This window comes from Octodon degus, unplaced genomic scaffold, assembly GCF_000260255.1.
Source record: "Octodon degus isolate 3935 unplaced genomic scaffold, OctDeg1.0 scaffold00042, whole genome shotgun sequence".
NCBI classification, from domain to species: Eukaryota; Metazoa; Chordata; class Mammalia; order Rodentia; family Octodontidae; genus Octodon; species Octodon degus.
In genome coordinates this window covers 14,688,162-14,709,795 of record NW_004524618.1, presented here as the reverse complement: position 1 = coordinate 14,709,795, position 21,634 = coordinate 14,688,162, and the positions used below count along the sequence as shown (strand labels likewise).

The window sequence follows — 21,634 nt, the reverse complement described above, 5'->3', positions numbered from 1 at the left end:
GTTCAATCCTCGGTTCCGAAAAAAAAATAAAAATAAAAAATAAATTAAGAACTAAATACAAATATTATAGTCACTTGGCTGTTTCAGTTATCAGCCCACTGATGTGTAATTACAATGGGAGATCAAAATACAGTGAATTATAGCAAGAGAAAAATGGCTATTAATCTCCCTCCAAATACACTCCCTGTTGATTCAAATACAGTAAGTCTTCATACTTGCCAATTAGTGAAGCAGTGTGAGAAGCTGTTTTTAATTTTTTAAATTTATTTTTCGAAGCCCTCATTCTTGCCTGTAAGTGATCAAAAATACAGTGAATGCTGCTGAGTGTCATCCAATGCAAAGGCTGGCTGCAAAACACTGTCCTCACTGACCTTATTTACAGGGCCAACTGTGTGGCTGCTGGCTCCTCTCCAAAGTACAATGACCATGAAAGGTAAATATTTTAAGATGACTCAGGATGGCAAGGTGGTCACAACAGTGCCACTAGAGTAAAGACATTCATGAAAAAAGACGTCTAGAACTATTTCAGAAAGAGGCAAGAATGGTGGAATAAGTGTATCTAAAGCAACAGGAATTTTCTTACAATAATTAATGGGGCCTGCCCCTTAGCTAAGTTCTTTAAGTGGCTGCTTCAACAAAGCAGTCAGGCTCAGGTTGCTGTGGTTTGATTCTCACAACTCAAGCCAGCCATACCTGCCCTGAAGGCATTCAAGCCAAAAAAAAAAAAAAAAAAAAAAAATGACAGTGTCTTTTGTTTAAAAAAAATTTAAGCATTCACTGTACTTTAAAATCATATCGTGGGGCGCCAGAGTTTTGAACTGCGCGCTTCGGGTCAGCGTCCCAGTCCCGTGTGTGGTGTGGAGTGCTGGAACATGGCAACCGTCCTCGCTGCGGAGGAGCTAGGCTCCTTGAAATACAGCGACCTACAGAACTTGGCCAAGAGTTTGGGCCTCCGGGCTAACTTGAGAGCAAACAAGCTCTTAAAGGCTTTGAAAACCCACCTTAAACAGGAAGCACAAAAAGAAAATAAGAATCAGGATGAAAGTCAAGCTTTTGCATCCTCTGGTGATGAGACTGAGGTACAGATTAACAGCGGGGAACAAGCCATGAAGGAGCCGGTGGACTACATCACCAAAACAAGGAGGCGGCGGCGGTGGCATAAGACAGTCCCTAGGGAACCTGTCTCCCAGGTGAACCGGACTTGCAGCCTGTGCCAACATAGGCATCTTCTAGCTGGCTTTGCTTGTTGATTCTCTTGTGATACTGGGTGGTTGGAAAGTACAGAAAGCGCAGAAGTGTGTCATGCCTGATTACTATGTCTCAGGCCTTGGCACTTAGAAAACAATGCCTTAAGTATTTAGTGTTGTCTTAGTTACTCTTCTCTCCTTGCTGGGACAAATACCTGACACTCAAAATAAAGGAAGGAAAGGTTTATTTAAAAAAATAATAAAATAAATAAATAAAATAAAATCATATTGTGTATATATTATATAATATAGGTTTTTGTGATAACTCAGTGTACTGGTTGATACATTGTGTCAACTTGAGAAGTTTAGAGGTTAAATTAAAGGACTAAGCAGAGAGCCAGGACCCTGTTCGTAAACATCCTCATCCTGTGCAAGAGGAGGGCATGGACACTGTGTGGGTTCTACACCCCCAGCCCAGGGTAATTTGTTTACAGTATCAAGGAGAAAGGCTGGCTAGAAGCTGCAGTTGCTGCCCTTGCTCTTCGCTGTTTTCTGCTGCCATGAACCACTCTGCCTGGGAGCCAGCCAAGCATAGACTGAAACCTCCACAAACTGTGAGCTAAATAAACCTTTCCTTCTGTAATTTTGGGTGTAGGGTATTTTGTCCCAGCAACCAGTGAAAAGTACCCAAGACAGTCAGAAACTATCAGACTCAAGAAGCAGAAGGCCTAGACAGTGTGATGGTGTAAGCCCCTTACACCAGCACTCTTGGAGCCTAAAATAGGAGGACAGTAAGTTAAAATTCAGCTGGATAACTCAGTGACTTAGTAAGACACTGTTTCAAAATTTGAAAAACAGTCAAGTGATATAGCTCAGTACAAAGGTACTGGGTTCAAGCCCCAGAAGCAACGTCTCACACACAAAAGTTCAAAGCCAGCGGTTTTCACTCACCTGCCTTTCCGTTCTCCTTGGATTCACTCACTTCACCATTGATGCTATCTTCACTTGAAGACACTGAATTGTCTTCCTGGCCGACTAAATACGGCCTGGTTTGCTCACAAAGCAAAAAATTGTTTTCATTTCCATTCTCTGGACTTTTCAACCTGAAATTAGGATGGTTATGATGTCCTCCAGTAGTTCTTAAAGAATCGTGTGCTGGAAGCTTGATTTCATTTTTTTCAAAATTAAATGGCTCTGTCATTTGACACGTAGATGCTTCTGAGTTTCTTGACATTATATAAGTGGTAATTTAACATCCACAGAAGTCTAAGGAAAGAAATATATTTAAGAAGAAACTTTCGATTTCAAAAGTAAAACTGCAGGCACAGGTGCTTCTTTCAAATATCTATATAAGAGTAATTTCCATTAACTATTCCAAAGTATATTTAACTCTGACATTAAAATCTGCCCCCCCAAATAAAAATAAATAAATAAAACCTGGCCCAAACGTACAAGAAGAGAAAAGTTCTTTTTTTTTTTTTTTTTTTTTTTTGGCGGAACCGGGGATTGAACTCGGTCCATTGCACTTACCAGGGAAGCACTTATTCTACTGAGCCATCTCCCCAGCTCAGAAAAGTTCTTTTTGGATAAATACAAGCTTCAAGTTTAAAAGAATCCAACAGACCAACAAGACACATTTAAAAAGACCATAGGATACCACACCATTGCTTACACTTAAGAGCTTGTGAAGCACCAGGAATAGAAAAGATCTTTCATGTTTTAAAGGAAGTATTTCCAATCTAAAACCTACACCTTATTATAAAATACAATAGAAGCTATTTATTTATTTTATGAATTTAGGGCAGGGTCTAAAGGGCCTACAAAGGGGCCGGGGAGATAGCTCAGCAGAATAAGCACTTGCCTGGCAAGGGCAAGATCCTGAATTCAATCCCCGGTTGCAAAATAAAGAAAAAAAGAAAGGGTCTACAGGGGCTCACTACAGATCAGACTTGTAGTGACCCTCCTGTTCTCAGCCTTGAAAGCGCTGGGATTATAGGCATGCGCCACCATGCCCAGTCTCAGTCCTTGTCTTAGTGCACCCCAAGGGAGGGGCTGGCACAGCACGCCTGCCGCTGTGCTACCCCTGCGCTATCTGGCCGGCCCTAGAAGCCACTGTTTAAATCAGGTTTTCTCTCTCATTGCTTTGCTGTTTTCTGCTGCCATTAACTCTGTCTTGTGCCACCCTGAATTGAAATAAGTTCATCACCTCCCTTTATGCCCTCTCAGAACCCTCCACCTTCTTTATGCTGCAGAAGTCCTCAAAAATGTTAAACTACCCATTACCCAGAATGCCTTTACTTCCCCACCTGTCTCATCAACCCCGCCTATCTTTGACAATTTATCTCAGCTGACTCCTATTCGCTCAGGTTTTCTCAAACACTCTGTTTGGATAACCTCCAGCTGAATTTCTATAGTTTAGAACTTGCGCTTCTTTTCTTTAAGGATCATATCTGTGGATACCTTTAGCAAAAAATAAATGACATTATTGCATGCTTTCATGTATAATTTGCTTCTAAGTGCCCCAACAAACTTTATCCAGAGATGAAGGTAGGGGTTTTTGTTCAAGAATACCAGGGGCTAGGGAGATAGCTCAGTAGGACAAGTGCTTGCCTGGCAAGTGCAAAAGCCTGAGTTCAATCCCCAGTTCCACCAAAAAAAAAAAAAAAAAAAAAAAAAAAAGACAATACCAATTTCCTGTCCTGGGGAGAATCCAGACAATTCCTCTTTTTGAAGCAGTGTCTAGTTTTATACATACATGAGAGGCAAAATTTCTACCTATTTTCCCTACTCAAAGGATAAAAAAGGTTAGAGAGCTGAAAGAGTAATGCCTCAATTGTTATTTAACATGATCCTGAACCAAAAAAAAAATTTTTTTTTTTTTGATACAGGGTCTCACTACACAGTTTGGATTCATCATGATTCTCCTGTCTCAGCCTACCCAAGGCTAAGATTACAGGCACGTGCCACCATGGATGGTTCTGTAGCCACCATGGCAAGTGGTACTGGAACCTTCTGTTTGTCAAAAAATACAATTCTGCTCTTACTCTCACACAACTTCCATCTCATTTCTGTTTCAAAAATTAGGTCTACACTAATTCAGTAACAATCTATAGAAGATAAAATTTTAAGAAGACATACACGCACCCTCAAAGGTGCAGCACTCTGAGTGGGCCACATCCTGGGAAGATCCCTAACAGAATGTTCCCAGGCATGCAATTATGGTGGCGACCCTGCAGCTGCCAAGGAACGTACACTGCGCCAACAAGCCTGCCTAATTCTAAGGAACAGGCAGAAACTGGATAGTCGTGGGAGGGGGCTGATATATCTATATTAAAAAAGGAAATAACCTTGACAGTGGTGGCGAGAGGAACACAACGAGCACTGAGTAGCTCCACCTCTGTAGAAGAAATACTTTCCTTCAAACATCAGAATAACTACGAGAATGGAATCCCAGTGCCTAACTGGAGATCACGACACACGCACGGCAAGTAGGATGACAGAGCCAAGCCCAAAGAACCCCTGGGCTAGCCTCACTAAGGAGAGAAACAGAGAGAGATGCAAGGAGAAAAATGTCCAGTTAGATGTATACACAAAATGGACATATAAAATAAAAATCAGGGCCGGGGAGATGGCTCAGCGGGATCAGTGCTTCCCTGGCAAGCACAAGGGCCTGAGGTTCGATCCCCAGTTCTGCCAAAAATAAATAAATAAATAAATAAATAAATATCATAAAGTGAGGTTGAAAATAAAAGGACTAAAACAGACAATATACAAATAAGCAAAATCAAGGTAGAATGTTAGTGTTAACAGCAGATCCAACAGAACTCAAGGTAGAAAACACTGAGACAAAACTCTCACTCCATCTCTGTCTTTTATTTTACACACTACGGAAGAAGACAATAGTAACCAGAAATCTAAGTCATAGTAGCGTCACTGAGATGAAGGAAGCAAAACTGGATTAGAAATTCAATCTACAAAGATATAGACACACTGACCTTAGATGCAAAGTGATAAAGGATAAAACAAGCAGTGATATGGACTGTTATAATAACAAAATAAACAATTAATAGGGATCAATATAATATTTACCTTTACACTGAGCGTATAATAAACTACAGAGACATTAACTTCAAAAAAATCTAAGTATCATGCAGGTCACATCCATTCTGCTATATTTATTTATATATTTAAGTTTGTGCTGCTATTAAACAATTAAGACTTTGTGAATTTGAGTCAAATAGGGTAGGGAATCGGTATCACTCCGAGGATGACAAATGTGCTATCTTTTCAAATGTGGGATAAATTGCCTCGATGCACACAGCAGCCGGGTCCTGAGGGAGGGCAATGGGAGATTACGAAAACACTAGACACACACTAAAAGGAAATCTGGGATCGGGTGGGACCAACCCAGCACAGCCTGCATGTTTACTTATACGGTAAAAGTAAGGGGACAAGCATGTGATAGGGCTGAAAGTACAGGGTCTCAGTGTTTTGCTGAGAACACTGAAACAGAACTATCCTCAGAGCTCTCTGTGCTGTGGTTAACAGGCAGGAGCACCAAGGCCGGACCCCTGCTGGACTGGCCCTGCTCTAGTCCCTAGGAGTCTGCCGACCACTCCCTCAGGCTCACCCACAATAAATAGTAAAAACATCAGGGTACTGTAGCGGACACTGTGCTTGACTGTTAAGGTTTGTGTCTAGTTGTTCCCCAAAGCCTCAGGCAGTCACCACTTCTAGAGTCTGTGATTAACTTGCAATCCACTGGGATTATGGTGTGAGTGCTGCACCCAGCCTGGGGCGGAGAGCCTAAGGGAGACAGGCTTGCTTTCTGTAGCCCTTGTTGCTGCTACTCTCCATTTTGATCTTGCTGTTCTGCTGCCCTCTGCCACGTACCTTGGAGCCAGTGGACTGAAACCTCCAGTAACTGTGAGCTAAATAGCCTTTCCATCCTTCTGCGTGTCAGGTATTTGTCCCAGCAACAAGAGTAACTAGGACACTGACCCAAATGTCATTTGCAGTCTCAGACTAGTCAGTTATCATTAGTTGCAATACTGCCCATAGTCAAAGTTCTTCTGAGTGGGAATTCTAAAAAAGCTTCCCACTTTCTTAATGAACAGGGTCAAATTTGGCTGGTGGGGTCCTTTACCGCTTTCATCTTGTAATCCCTGGTATAAATTTTTTAAAAGTTCAAACTGAAGTAACTATATATTATTTTCTGCCTAGAATGGGTAAAATTTAAAAGGCCTATCATTACATTAATAAAATCAACGTATGCTTTTTTTTTTCCCTAGGAAACTGTATGTGATCCTAAAAGCATTGCCCCCCCCCCAATTTGTTGACTATTTCTAAAAATTATATGGTTAAAATAATCCAAACTACAAGGGGCTGGGGAGATAGCTCAGTAGAATAAGCGCTTGCCTGGCAAGCACAAGGGCCTGAGTTCAATCCCTGGTTCCACCATTTAAAAAAAAAAAAAAAAAAGATAGAAAAATAATCCAAACTACAAAAACATACTGCTTGTACAAATGCATAAATACATTAAGTCTCAAAAGAGAAGACTATGACACCTCTCCGAAGAAAAATACTAAACTGTCATTTAGAATACTAGTTTCCAAACAACCTGTAAAATGTCTGTTAAAATGTATATTTTAAAAAATCAGAAAAATCTGCATATTCAGTAAAATTATACTTGTAAAATATTACATGTTAAAATGAACAAAATTCACTAAATCTTAAATAATGAGTATTCTAGTGAATTGCAAGGAAATAATTTTTAGTTCTTTTTCACTGTACAAAATGTGTCTAGGATAAACTGCTTTCATAGAAAAAGTCCCTTTTCCCAAAAAATGTGCTTAATTCTAACCCAAGTAAAGGGACCACAGTAATAGCTAAATTATAAAATTAGAATACAGCCACCACCTTCTCAAAACAATGGCTCTGGAGATTGTGTTTCACATGTGTCCAGTTCATCCTGTCAGCTCCTCACCACCTTGAATCACAGCTACCTATAGTCTGTCTTCTAAATTACTTTAAGATGCTCGAATGTGGGATCCATGTCTCTCTCTTTTTTTCTTTTTTTTGGAACCAGGGATTGAACTCAGGCCCTTGAGCTCGCCAGGCAAGCGCTTATCCTACTGACCTATCTCTCCTGCCCCACGTCTCATTTTTAAAATAAAAATAAAAAACTCCTTTTCTTCACAGTATGGTATTTTGTACAATGAGGTATTAAAAATAAATTTGTATGATAAAAACAAATTATGTTTTCATGATAACCTGGAGAGGGAAAATGAAGCTCAATGATGAAATGGCACTGATCAGTCTTAAATGCAAAGTCAGATTATGTCATATTTGCAGAAATTTAAGAGCAAAACCTCACGTCCTGCACTAGTACTTCCCAAAAAATTAAAAAAATGTCCACCTGTGATAGAATGTTTCCAATTAAAAGGTATTTTACTCCCTCAATCTATTCAGGAATTCCCATTATTATGTCCATGCAAATAAGCATTCAGACCTAATTTAGAACTAAATGCTTCACGCTTTATTTGGGGACAGTAATTATTAATACCAGCCAGGTATTCCCTTTCCCTCAGGTCTTCTGCCTAATGATACAATGCCTTCTAAGTTTTGCACAATTTTAGACTGTCTCTAGTTAGTGACTGTTCCACACACATCACTCAAAAGTGAGGATAAAAAAGCAGATGTGGCCCAATGGCCAGTAAACAAGAAAGTCACCACACTATATCCTTGACTTTGAACATGGGCTTTTACAGGAGGCAGCCAGGCTGCTGTGAGTGCAAATAGAATTCTCTCTCACCTAAAATCTTTCAGAACTTAATTTTTTAATCCATCACAACACTAAATTGACATTTTAGATTTGTAGTTCTACAATTTTTTAGGTGGTATGTAGGATTGAACTCATGGGCACATGCTTGCTAGGCAAGCAATCTACCACTGAGTGGCATCCCACTACATTGTCAGGCTGGTGTCTAATTTGTAATCCTCCTGACTCAGCCTCCCAAGTAGCTGCAATCAGGTGTGACACTAAGCTCAACTGAGTTCCATAACTTACAACTTTAACGCATACATGGATTTATGTGTAACTGCCACAATAGGACACAAAGAGGCTTTTAAGTTTGAATTTTAACAGTGAAAAATATCTGTAAGACTTTGCAGTACAGTTTATATACTTAACATTATCCTACGTTAACCACATAGTGTACATCTCAGTTATTCTTCTCTCATTGCTGGGACAAATACCCAACACTGAAAATGAAGGAAGGAAAGGTTCATTTAGCTCACAGTCACTGGAGGTTTCAGTCCATACTCAGTTGGCTCCAAGGCAGAGTGGCAGAGGGCAGAGAGCAACCTTTCATGGCGGCAGCAAAGAGCGAAAGATCAAAATGGAGAAGTAGCGACAGCAATGGCTACGGAGAGCAAGTCTGTCTCCCTTAAACTGCATTCCAGCCATCCACCCCAGGCTGGGCACAGTACTCACACCACAATCCCAGTGGATCATGAGTTAATCACAAACTCTGTAAGCGATGACTGCATGAGGCTTTGGGGGACAACTAGACACAAACCATAACAGCTTCCCAACCTGAGGCTGCAGACTTCAGATCTATACACAGAGCTACAAGGCTAGGGAAGACAGTTATTGCTGCAAGGGTCATAGGCTAAAGCCAGTTTTAAAGCAAGCAATTTCTTTCATACACAATCCAATATTTTTAAATTCACTGATTTTCTTTTAAATTCACTGATTAATAATACTGTATTTTACCATCTCAAAATTCCTTACCTAAGAGAAGAAGCTGGTTTGAAGGGTTTCCAAAGTTCTTTGTTAAAAGGATCCTTATATTCTTAGGATCCGGAATCACTAATTTTTTTCAGACTACTAACAAAAATGAGGCACGTAAGAGGCTCAAACTGCCTCTTCCTGAGGCTTCGGCTCCTGTTCTCTCCACCTCCTGAATGCGTAATTATAAGGCTATCTAAGAAGACCATCACCTGAGTTCAACCACAGCTTTCGAACTTCCAGCTGCCATGTCTGTGAGAATTAAATGCAGGTCTCAGCTTTGCCTCTGCACTTCCTGCTTTCATCCCAGAGGCTCCCTAAGGGCAGACCCTCTTTCACTCCCTGGAATTTCCCTCTCCTGTCCCCCTCCTACTCCCCACCCCCACCCCCGCAGGGAGCACTCTAGGATACACTCCTAACTGGAAGTAAACTCTCTCCAGGCCAGAACCTAGAGGACAGAACAAACCCCAGGTGAGTTAATTATCTTAATAACAAGAGTATCTACAGAGATACTTAGCTATAATCGATTATCTTCTTCACAGTTTGGCTTTGGTTTGGAAGTTTTGCAAGCCTGTAATCCCAACACTCCGTGAAGCTGAGGTCAGGGTCACAAGTTCAAGCCTAGCCTAGGCACTACTTTTTTTTTTTTTTTGGGGGGGGGGCTAGTCACTTACTAAAACATTGTTTCAGAAAAGGCTAACGAGCCAGGGAGATGGCTCAGTGGAATGAGCGCTTCCCTGGCCAAGTGCCTGAGTTCAATCCCCAGTTCTGGGGGAAAAAAAAGGGTGGAAGGGGCAAGGGCCACATTTCCAGATGGAAGCCCTGGGTTCGATCCCCATTACTGAAAAAAAGTTCGTTTTTGTCATCCTGCCAACCCTATGCATTCAAGAAGAGTCATTCTACAGTGTTTTAAAACTACAAACTCAACGTGTCACTCAAGCGTACTCTGAACTCAGAGCCAAGTCCCACTTTCCTCAGTTGGCAGAGCATCTTGAGCTAATCCTTTCATCTTTCTAGGATTCAGAGACTGCATGATGTGGCGAGTAGTATTTCCTAATAAATCTTAAACATGAAGGTTTTGTGAGACTACCAAACCCACCAGCACAGAAGTGGCTGCTGAAGTGCTTACGGGTAGCTACTGCCAAACCAGGAGCTGGGTGCCTGCAGATGCGGAGGCAGGAGTACCGCCAAGTTAGAACAGACCAGTTTGGGCAATTTAGTCAGAGTTCATCTCAAAGTAAAATTTAAAAAGGACTGGGGATGTCATTCAGCAAAAAAGCACTTGCCTAGCACGGGTGAGGCCTTGATTCAATCTCCAGCATAAACCAAAACAAAAAACCAACAAGCGGTTATTTGTACTTCCAGCCCCTGCTCTCCGTCTCAGCACCAGGGATTCAATCCAGGGCCTCCAGCACGCCTGAAGTACTCTATTGCCCAGCACTCTGCGCCTGAGCTACATCTCCGGCCCTCTGCTTTTGCACCCACGCACAAGTACAGAAAAAGTTTCCCTCTTCTAAAGAACTAGTTTGTACACTTAAAATGCAGATGACTTAAGTATTGCAATCTTTATTCCCCAGAACGAGGGAAATTGTGAAGTTGAAGGACTTGCGAGCCCCCAGCGCCCCCACTCCCACCCCCGGGTGGGCACCTTACCCAGATGAGAAGGAAATCCAGGTCAGACTCCTGGCTGGGCAACTCTGTCTACAGTACCCTGGGATCTCACCAAAAGAACTACACGCGCTTGCTAGACTCCAGAGGCCCAACAGGGCAATCATAGGAGGGGCCATCGAAAAGCCAACTCAAAAGCAACGGGCACAGGCCAGACGCTACAAATGCTTCCCAGGTAAAAAAGCGCCTCACCACCTCCAAGGGAGCTCAGCAATGTCTCTTCCTCGCCTGCCTTAGGTGGTACGAAGAGGAAAAGCTTGATGTTCCTATTGTTTGCAGTCCAGCTTTTGAGTTAAGCAAAGGCACTGAATCCACAAACATGCAGCGCTACTTCCACACCCACAGCTGGGCCCCTGCTTGCGCAGCCCCCACTTCCTGCCTCTTTCCCCCCAGTAAGGAGCTCACCCAACTCAACACTTCCTACCCTAGACCTGTCCCTCCGTCCTTTCTCCACTCCAGGCCTCCCAAGCGTTCACAGCCCACCTTCAACGCCCGCTCTCAACGTCCAGTGCCCAACGCCCGCAGCCAACGCCCGAGGCCTGGGGGCCCTTCAGGCTGCCTCTTCCTCCCCGGGGCACCCGGGAACCCAGACCTGGGGAGAGGTGGAAGCACAGCGGACCGCGACCTGTCTCCGAAGGCTAGTGGTGGCGGCGGCGGCCAATGCCAAGAGCCCGGCGGCCAGGCAACCTCCCAAGCTCTCGCCTCGCTCCAAATGCCCAGCTGGGCCTCCCAGATGGCGCGTGGCGCCTGCGCAGTCTGCGCCCACCAGCGCTCTCGCGCGCCCACGTGCGCCCCGGGAGTCCCCGGAAGCTGGCTGCTAATCCGGCGTGCGCCCCGCTGGGGTGTGGGGCCTGCGAGCAGCTTTGTCCAATTGCTCAGCTTCTTGTAGAGGGCTGATGGCCAGGACGACTGTGGGCACGTTTTGGACGCAAGGACTCAGTCCTTGCCTCTGTGAAAGTAATTAATTTGAGTTGCCTGAGCCACTTACAAGTCTTTGGGGGTTCCCAAATCAATCCACTCTTTTTTGCTGGTCATAGAATCTGAAGTTAAATTCACTCAGAAATTATTTAGGGCCCCACCCCATCCCTTTTCTGAAATGGGATCCTATCCAAAGTACCACATTCCATTTTCTTAGCATGTCCTAGGCTCTTCCTGGAAGTTAGTTTCTCAGATTTTCCTTGTTCTGGTGACCTGACAGTTTCCAGGAGTACTGGTCAGCTTTGGGAGGCTGAGCCACTTATTGAAATTTGTTGAGGCCTCACTAATGCAGGAATGGAGTTATGGGTCACTGGAAGGAAGAAGTAAAGGGCCCATTTTCGTTGTATGGCAAACATACAACATCCTATACACATGATTTATAATCTGATGTTGGGCCTGATGATCTTGCCGAGGTAGTGATTGTTAGAATTGGCTACTGCAGCTACCTCCCTTTCGCAGTTAAGTACTTAGGAAGGAAGCCATTATGTGGAAGCCCACACCTGACATACATTTCTTGCTCCAAACTTGCAATCAGACCTCCTAATGTTTCAGTCCAGACAACTTTTAGTGTGGAATGATAGATATCATAGTCTGGAGAGTAGTGTGTGCGTTGGGTTGTCATCCTTGTAGGCCTTTTTAATGGGTAGACTTACTGCTTGTCTCCCCCCATTCTGGGGAATCAAGTTAGGCGAGTCCTCTACCCACCCTCCACCCCCTAGCTACACCCCCAGCCCTGAACTTAATTTAAAAAATGAAAATGAACCATGAGCTCATTCTGATATTTCTAAATTCAAATACAAGATGGTAGTACCTCTACTTCATTTCTTTCGTTTCATATTTTTTAGTGAAAAATTAGGTTCCCGAAGACATTTATATGCTTAATACCATTTATAAGTTCAGAAACAAATTTCGGAAATGTTTATTACTGGTAAAATGAGTACTAAAAGTAAAAGAAAGTGGTTTATCTTTATGCTTCAGTAGGAATGTGTTTGATATAGTTTTAAAGCCAAATCATTTCTTGACTGTCACAAACATCCTAATTTCAAAGTGTGTTTTAATACAGGATCTTCACTTGAGGAGGGAGATGCCAATCTTTGTTGGCGAAAACAAAAGAACAGAATTAGACAGCATTGTGTCTCCTCTCCCACTCCCCAGCAATTCGTATGTAAAAAAACGGAACGGAACTTAGGAACTTTTGACTCCTCTAAGTTAACTATTTTCACTCGGAAGCTCTCTCTGCCTGAGAGGATGCAAACCAAACAACGCGGTTTCGGGCTGCAGGATGTGCGATCTCTGCAGAGAGAGGCCCCCGCCTTCGAGCTGCGGACCGATGCCGGCACGTGCCCCGAGGACCCTTCTGCGCCACCGGGAGTGCTGGGAGCCCCAGCGGAGGCGGCATTGGCGGTCCTCGAGTCGCCGAGCCCTCGCAGCTTATCAGTAACCAAGGGCAGCGGCTGCAGCTCCGGAGCGTCTCAGAACCCCCAGAGGACTCCCGCAGAGATGAACTGTGGAACGCACCGGCAGGCTGGCTGCCCCTGCGACTCCGCCCTCCCACGTCAGGTGAAACCTTTGCGCCCCACTGCCGGGAAGCCAGTTTCGAATTCTTTTATTGTTTTATGCCCTTGACTCATAAGAGGATGGGCCAAAGGGTGAGGAAGGATAATATCCAGTAGGCGCTTCCTGCTGAAAGAAACCTACTGCTCGGATCTGGAGAGGCGTAAGCGGTCGGACTGGACCGGGGGCACAGCCGGCTCGCCAGGTCCCCGAGGGCGGCGGTACCCAGCGAGGCGAAGCGCGAAGCGGAGTCTCCTAGCCGCTGGGAGGCCCGAGGCCAGGCTGCGATGGTCCCGCCCACTGCGGACAGGTTACCCAGGTGCGTTGCGTCACGCCTTCTACGCCGCGCTGATTGGTTCATTCAGGAAACCCCGCCCCCTCAGCTGTAGCCCGGCCGGCTTCGGCGCCGCCGCCATCTTTGTTGATGTGTCAGCTCCGCGGGGGTTTTGGCGAGCGGCGGCGGTGGAGAGAGTCGGGGAATTGTCTCTTATCTCCACCGCCGTCTTTTCCGCCCACTCGTGGTCTGGCGGTCCCACCATGAAAAAGTTGACCCTTGAGCCGGAGCGCCAGAGGTCCCGTTGGGGTGCGGCCTGAGGCTTGGAGAAGTGCGGTGAGTGCCCGAGGGGCCCCCGCGGCGGACTGGCAGGCGTGGCGGCCGGGGGCTGTGGACCTCTCGCGCAGTCCGGCGGCCGGGGGCGGGGCGAGCCGCCTCGGGGTCTCTCGCGGGGGGAGGGGCTCGAGCCCCTTGGTCTCCCTCGGAGCCTCCGGCTGCGGGAAGGCTTTCCCTCCGGAGCGGAGTTCAGCGACCGGAGTGAGGCCGCCCGCCCGGGCTGCGGCTGGGAATTGCTGCTCGGCTCCACCTGCCCGGGATCTCTGATGCACTCGTCGCCTGTGGGTTTAGTGCTGTGGCGACTTTATCTCCTTTTTAAACACTTCCATTACCGTGCTTTTTAAAGTTCTTCGGAAATGATTCTGTAGGGTTGTGGACGGGAGAGGTACTGTTCTGTTTTTGTTGCCATTTTATTTATTTTTTTGTAACCAGGACATCGAGGTATTTCATAAGCTTTAGTTATAAGGAAGGAATTTCAAATTTGTATCTCCATTAAACATGTGAATGGTTCCCAAGTAGTAATCCTGGGGAATTATCGCTCCGCTGTTAACAATTTAAGCAACTTCACGTGTTCACATCCTAATTTTTTTAGGAGGCCTGGGACCTGTAGTCGAAGTATCTCAGTATCTTTGACTTCATAGTCTTGCTACCTGTGGGAATCAGAAGAGTATAGTAAAAATATGTTGCAAGAGGCCAGATCCTTCGCAGTTTTCTGTGCGTGTGAGTCATGTTCCTTTGACACCCAGTATTCTTATTTCTTCCAAAATGATAGGCTGAGTGATTTTCTAAGGAAAATGTGCAGTCAGTGGAACGACGTCTGATGCTGGTAGTCATTAAAAGAAAATCTAATCTGCCATGAATGCTTAGGTATGTTAGTTGTGGGTGTGGCCTTCCCATTAGTTCCCAATTATGATTGTTTGCCGTATTGATCTTGTGGAAAAGATAAAGGTCGAAGAGCCATTGATAATATAACAAGTTATCTCGGTGCACGCAGTGCTCGCTTCCTTGCGCAGCTCCGTACTTTGTAGTTTGTAATCCATCATTACCCAGACTAAAGAGCCGTCATGATTGGGTCCTCCCTTTTTATGTTATCTGAACTTCAATGAAATACTGGGTAGCTCACAAATCTTGTATTATTAAAATCCTCCCTCTTTAGACTTAATACCTGTTGCTGTATAGTATCTTGAAACATTTTGCCTGCCAGCCACCAACTCTGCTGCAGATTAAGCCAAAGACTTTCCGTAAGCAGTTGCTCCAGCTCTTAAAAATTCCGTATTTTATAGTATCATAGATATGATTAGTGAACAATCTCCCAGAAGGTGCACGGGTTATGTATTTTTTTAAGATCTCACCTAATTCAGTTAACTGCATGTACACTTAAAATTTCTTTAAACAGATTCCATAGGATGTCTTTGGCATTTCAGAATCTTTTTTAATTTAATGTATTCATTTTAAAACCATGTGTTTATAGTTACATGCTGACATTTATAAAACAACGCAGTATAGTAAGCTCTTTAGAGAAGACCTGGTAAATGGAAGCATGGAAGCAGCCACACTTACAAAGTTAGAAAGCTGGTTCTCTTCTTTCCTTTGTAAGATGGTAAGTAATGTGTCCTAGCTTCCTAGAGGCACCTAACAGTTTAAAGAATCCTTCACTTGAAATTATGGACTTTTTCTTTTAATAAAACTTTTTTGAGACTGGGTTTTTGAGACAGGGTCTAGCTGTGTTATTCTGGCCGGCCTTGAACTTCACAGTGATCCCCCTGCGCCAGCCCTTAAGCACTGGGATTAGAGGCATGCCCTTTGACTCCCAGCTCTTTTATCCCTTTAAGTAAAGCCAACTTTTTAATGTTTCCTAGACATGAGTAGGCTTATAATATTGTGAATGTTACATTTAGTACTCATTTTAGGGACAGCAATGAGATAAAAAATAACTTAAAAATCTATAAACCATTTTCTTATCTTGTTTTTTATACTACTTCAAATTTTCTCAGCTATTGAGATTGAAAACTTACTTGAACTAAAAATAGTAAACAAAAAAATGGAGCTACCAGAAGGCATTTGTCTATTAAGACTGTCCATAAAACATCTTCTATAGTATTACATAGTAAGTGCTAATGAATAATTTAACTTTTTCTGAAATTGTGACATCAGATTAACCAAACCCATGTGAAAACTGGCTTAAAACTGTAAAGATTAGCCAAAATGCCATAGTAGGAAGCAAATTTACTTGCAAATTTTACTTAGTTGTTTCCATTTTATCCCCTTCTTAGTTTCCAGATTTGAATGAAAGTACTTATAATATTTTGTTAAGTTCATTAAAGTGCAAGTGAGTTCTTCACAAATAGCTGCAATTTAAAATATTATATTTTCTGTCATAATATTTTAAAAATTTATTAGGTATATAAAATTGCATGGATCTAATATACCAAATATATGATAATATGACATACATGATATAACCTAATAATGTGAATTCTGGCCCTCTTTTCCTGGGCTCTTGATAGCCCTTAATTTTTTTTTTTTTTTTTCCCCCTGTGTCTTATCAAAGGGGTTAGTAGCTGTTACAGGTTCCAGCAGCATCCACCATGCTGAGCCTTTTTGAAAAACATCTCTCTATGTGTATGCAATATAATGTACATATAATGAAATTCACCCTGGCCCGAGTCTTGGGTACAAAGCTAGACAACCCCTACAGGGACTTCGTCCTGCCATAACACTTTACAAAGAGTTGTACAACACTTTTCAACTTTTTTAATGCCCTGTTGCACACAAAGGAAATGCAGTAAATTAAAGTTAAATTTGACCCCGAAGCTTAGTATGTGACTACTGTACTCAGAAGTTACTGCTTCCCTTTTGCAGAACTAGAGTTCTTTGAAATGGCTCAATTATTATCTTCTAAAAGATAATAATTTGATTTGAATAAATTTGAATTTGATTTGTATAAATTAACCTTATATGAAATTTTGATGGAAAAAAAAAAGAAATTTTGGTGTCAGGTACTTTCATCATAGGAAATGTGTTCTATAGGTTCATTTTTATTGTATTTTATTTTAAAAATCTTCATCCAAAAATGATTTTTAAAGTACAAAAATAAGCTATTTGGAGGTTCTGAGCAGGTTATAGTAGATGAGGTGGCTTTTAAAATTTGGTTTTTGCTTCTAGCTTTTTATCCCTACATTCCCAGCCTTTAAAAAAAAAATGTTTTTAAGTGTTGGGACAAAGTCTTACTAAGCTGGGCTTGAATTTATGATACTCCTATCTCAGCTTCCCTAAGTGTTGAGGCTTCAGGTGTGAGCTGCAGAACTCAATTTGCCTTTTGTTCTGTAAAGCGTATCTTCTGACTTTAATTGCCGTATCAGAATCTTCTTAGAAGCTGGATGTGGCGGCACGTGCCTGTAACACGAGCAGCCTGGAGACTGGGGCAGGAGGATTGCTATGAATTTGAGACTAGCCTGAGATAAACTGAGTTCAAGACCAGCCTGAACTATATAGTGAGGCCCTGTCCTAAAAAAAACAAAAACCGAAACAACCCAAAAACAATCCTATTATAGCTATTCTTTTGTGTATGCTACTTTCAGAATGTATCTGGGAAGCATATTAAAAATCCCCTTGATGTGCTTACGCTTTTCCTACAGAGGACAGTAAATCATTATTTTGGAGAACAGCAATGGTCTCACAGGCTAAATTTGCTTATTTTAGTGAATATTATTTGAGAAGTATGTAGTTGTATTATTTGGGGGATTTGAATGATACAGCTTATAATTTAAACTTTGTAGTTTGTTGTATAAAATGTTATGTTTAATTCAATTTTTTTTTTTTTTCCTGGACTTAAAAACTCTGGACCTTTTTTTCTGTGTAGTCCCTGATGGAACACTGTCAGATCTCGAATTACTGTAATGTTAAAGTATATGCTTTATGACCTATAATGTTTTAGTGTTTATTGGCAGCAAAACATGAAGAATAAAATTTAGCATGGTACTTAGGTATTCATCCACTGCACAACTGACCTGTACTAGGAGGAATGTCTGTTTTATCCACTGTGATGCTCCCACCTAAAACAAAGTGTGTGCACAACAGACAGATGCTTAATACATATTTAGTGAATGAATTAATATTCACTTTGGGAATTATTTCTAACTTGATACCTTTGTATGAGTCTTGTTTATTTGATAGTCTGTTACCAAATACCTGTATAGATTTGATTAATTTTTTTTTTAAGTAAACCTACATTTTCTGGTTGTGTAGTTCTAGAGGAAAAATGGAATGGAACTAAAAACTATTAAAAGCAATACTTCGGGGCTGGTGAGATGGCCCAGTGGTCTAAAGCACCTACTTAAAACAAGCTTAGCAAAGCAAAGGGACCGCGGTTCAATCCCCCAGCACCACATGCCAGCCAGCCCCGCCCCCTGGTGGGCTAAGCTGGCCACACACACATAAATAAATAAATAAAAATTAAAAAAAAAAAGCAATACTTCAACTTACATGGCTTTTTCATGGAAATAATTTTATAGAAATGTAGTTTCTTTCATTAAGAAACAAAATCCAAAAGGGATAATATTTGACTTTAAGGCCAGTAAAAAATGTTCCTTGACCAGTTGCCTACAGCTGATGAGCTCCAGTAAGAGCGAAACCAGTTCTCACTACTGAAAGTTTTGAAGTGTGAATTGGTCCTGTAGTACTGTGTCAGAAACAATTCTGGGGAAAGTAAGTGTTTGAATTAAGACCAATTTTGTGACTGTTTTAAAGTATAGTATTTCTCTTAATGAGTAAGAGTTATTAAAAGTCTAAGTATCTTTTTACTTTGAAAAAGCTACATATTATGATTATATATATTATCTATAATTGATAGTTATTACATATATCTGTGAATGAATTTGATTTATACAAGCGTTTCTTAAAACTATCTTATGAACAAATGTTTAGTGTTAAATCCTCTCCATTTAGTCTGTTACTAGGCTCTTCTGTCCTCAGTAGCTTTGGACACACCTTCCTTCCCCAAATTAAAAACCTGGACACCATCCTAAGTAGTCTGCATTAGCATTGCCTACCAGAAGACGAAGCTATTTTTTTCCTAAGTAATTATGGACATAACCAAAGTATTTGGGGACTGGGGTTTTGTTTTTGTCTGCTACCATTCTTGAATAGTTTGTAAGTCTTTGGAAATAGAAAATAGACAATATCTTAGGGGGGTTGTTGTTTTTTAGGGGGTGGTGTTTTGGTACCAGGAATCAAACTCAGGACTTTGTGCTTGTGAGGCAGGAGAGAAGCTTTTGCTGCTGAGCTATCTTCCCATCCCAGATATCTTTGTTAATCCCTAGTTGTTTGTTTTTCTTTTTTTAGGTCTCCTGTAAATGCCAGTTTGAGTGTGAGAAAATTAAGATTGTAAGCTCGAAGTGATTATCAAATGTCAGTTTACATAATGATTTTTTCAAAGATCATGAGCACATTACTAGTAGAAGGCATAGTAATGGACTTTTTCAAAGATATGAGCACATTACTGGTAGAAGGCATAGAAAATATTTAAATTTTGAAGTAAAATTTAGTCTGTCTTAATTTACAAGGCATTCTAAACTTGTGGGATACTCTGTCTTGTTCCCAGTAATTTTTTTTTTTTTTTTTTTTTTTTTTTTTTTTTTTGGCGGAACCGGGGATTGAACTCAGGCCCTTGCACTTGCCAGGGAAGTGCTTATTCCACTGAGCCATCTCCCCGGCCCCTCCCAGTAAAATATTGAGCAGGATATAAGATAAATTTTTATTGTTCTAGACTCTCTTCCAAGTTATTAAATCTTCTTAGTACCTGTTATCCACTAAATGCTGTTTGGGCCCCAGATCATTATGTAAAGCCAGCGGGTCCCTCATCATTGAGAACTGCCATTGAACATTTTTGCAAAAATGACTATAAATATAGTAACAAATCTATTTGTCAGACTTATTTATTATTACCATCATATTGCTTGACACTTAAAGCCTTTGATTCAGTTCAGAGTGATGTTCCTTCTTGCAAGAATAGTACTCATATAAAGGTGGAAGACTGCTTGTTCAAATATATCCTAAGAAAGGCTCTCTGCTGAGTATAATTGTATGTTTTGATTTTACATGTCATTTTGTATGATGATGGAAAATCTGGAGAAAGATGTGGCTTTAGAATCAATCTTATAGCTAAACATAGTTCCTAGATAGCTGAAAGGAAAAACATTTCAGATGGAAATGCTGATGTGTAGATTATTCAGGTGAATCTTGAGTAGACTGGTGGGACTAGTAAATTACAGTGAAGTACTGGGATTCTAGTCATGTGTTAGATAAGATTAGAAAAGTAGTACAACTGTAACTGTTTTACTGAGCAATCTTAACTCTGGGATATATCAGTGAAGCAGTTATTGTGTATCTGGGGATCACATTCAGGACCTCACACATGTTACAGCTCTTTTTTTTTTTTTTTTCTTTTTTTCACCTTTGAGACAGGGCCTTGCTATATTGCTCAGTCTGGCCTTGAACTTGCAGTGATCCTCTTATCTCAGCCTCCTGAGTGCTGGGATCACAGGCACCCTGTCTGGGTTGGAGGGGTTTTTTTTTGTTTTGTTTTGTTTTTTAACAGAGTTCTACTAAGGAGACTCATTAAACACTATATAAGACACCCCCTGCCTGTCACTTTCCTCCTGAAGTACACTCCCTTATGGTCGGGTGTTACAACATTTATGCTGCTTTTTATCACACACATTAGGACAGGTCTCTGTCATTTAAAAAGCAAAATAAGCAACTATAATCGCAACTAAAAGAATCACATTCTTAAAGCTGAAGAAAGCTCCTTAGTTTGAAGAGATATAATCTGACTCACACTAGTTCAGACCCCTCTCTCAGCCAAGCCCTTGTGGAGTTGAGGGGAGACAACCAGCCTGCTGAGGAAAAGCTTTTTATTACCTGAATCTTTGAAAGGGGAGAAATAGCCTTGGCTTCACTCTGGCATCTTTTGGCTGCATTTGATGGTGATGTCTGATGTGTGTGGTTATTATAGGCCCAGTGTTGTAGTTCCTTGCTCTTTTTGCCACTGAAGACCTTTATAAAGCACGTCCTCTCTGTTGGGCAGAGCTACTATCCTCAAACTTTAACCCTCTTCTCTGGATTGGATGGCCTGTTACTTGATCTGATACTGTCGCAACCCTGGGCTGTCCCAAGTAACCTGTGCTTGTATTACCCGTGGTCCTTTATTTGGAGTTGCAGGCAGTAGAACAAGAGATAGAAGAAAATTGGACAACTCAGCAGTTATATGTTCCTCATATGAGGTGACCAGAGGCCTAGATGTGTTCCAAGTTGAGGAATTTAACAATAGAAATACAGGAGATCTGAAATTGTTAAGAGAGTATGAGGACAAATTGAAGGAGTCAGGGGGCTGGGAAGATAGCTCGGGAGTCTAAGCACCTGCCTGGCAAGTGCAAGGACCCAGATTTGATTCCTAGTATTGCATGCTGTACTGGCCTAGAACCCCAGATGTGCAGTGCCGGCCTGAAACTAGGTGTGGTGACTCACGCCTGTAATTCCAGTGCTGGGGAGTCTGAGTCAGAATCACGAGTTCAAGCTGCATAGTGAGACCCTGTACCAAATACATAAATACAAAATAAATTTTAAAAATAATAGAGGTCTTTGGAAGTGCAAGGACTAGGGTTTGATCCCTAGTTCCACATGCTGCGCCAGCTCCGCTCTGGGGGCATGCTGAGCCAGTGACTTGAGTCTGGGGGTGGTGGTGCACGCCTGTAATCCCAGTGCTGGGGAGCTGCGTAGTGAGACATACATAAAATGGAAAAAAAAAAAAAAAAAAAAAAAGAAAAAAAATTCAGATGCCTAAGA

The 21,634-nt window shown here is 42.0% G+C and overlaps 2 protein-coding genes and 1 long non-coding RNA gene across 3 annotated transcripts in view; 2 read left to right on the top strand and 1 right to left on the bottom strand.

Moving 5' to 3' along the window:
- Tdrd1 (tudor domain containing 1) overlaps positions 1-2,421 on the bottom strand; it is a 58,264-nt gene extending 55,843 nt beyond the window's left edge. The window contains exon 1 of the mRNA XM_004631547.2: positions 2,139-2,421. Within this exon, the coding sequence (XP_004631604.1) occupies positions 2,139-2,421 (283 nt within the window). The remainder of the gene's footprint in view (positions 1-2,138) is intronic.
- Positions 2,422-13,294: 10,873 nt separating this feature from the next.
- Ccdc186 (coiled-coil domain containing 186) overlaps positions 13,295-21,634 on the top strand; it is a 75,060-nt gene continuing 66,720 nt past the window's right edge. Inside the window, exon 1 of the mRNA XM_004631591.2 lies at positions 13,295-13,498. Coding sequence (XP_004631648.2) covers positions 13,467-13,498 — 32 coding nt within the window. The 5' untranslated portion in view covers positions 13,295-13,466. The remainder of the gene's footprint in view (positions 13,499-21,634) is intronic.
- The window catches only part of LOC111816840, an 8,787-nt gene continuing 745 nt past the window's right edge, over positions 13,593-21,634 (top strand). Inside the window, exon 1 of the long non-coding RNA XR_002821167.1 lies at positions 13,593-13,789. This is a non-coding gene — a long non-coding RNA (uncharacterized LOC111816840). The remainder of the gene's footprint in view (positions 13,790-21,634) is intronic.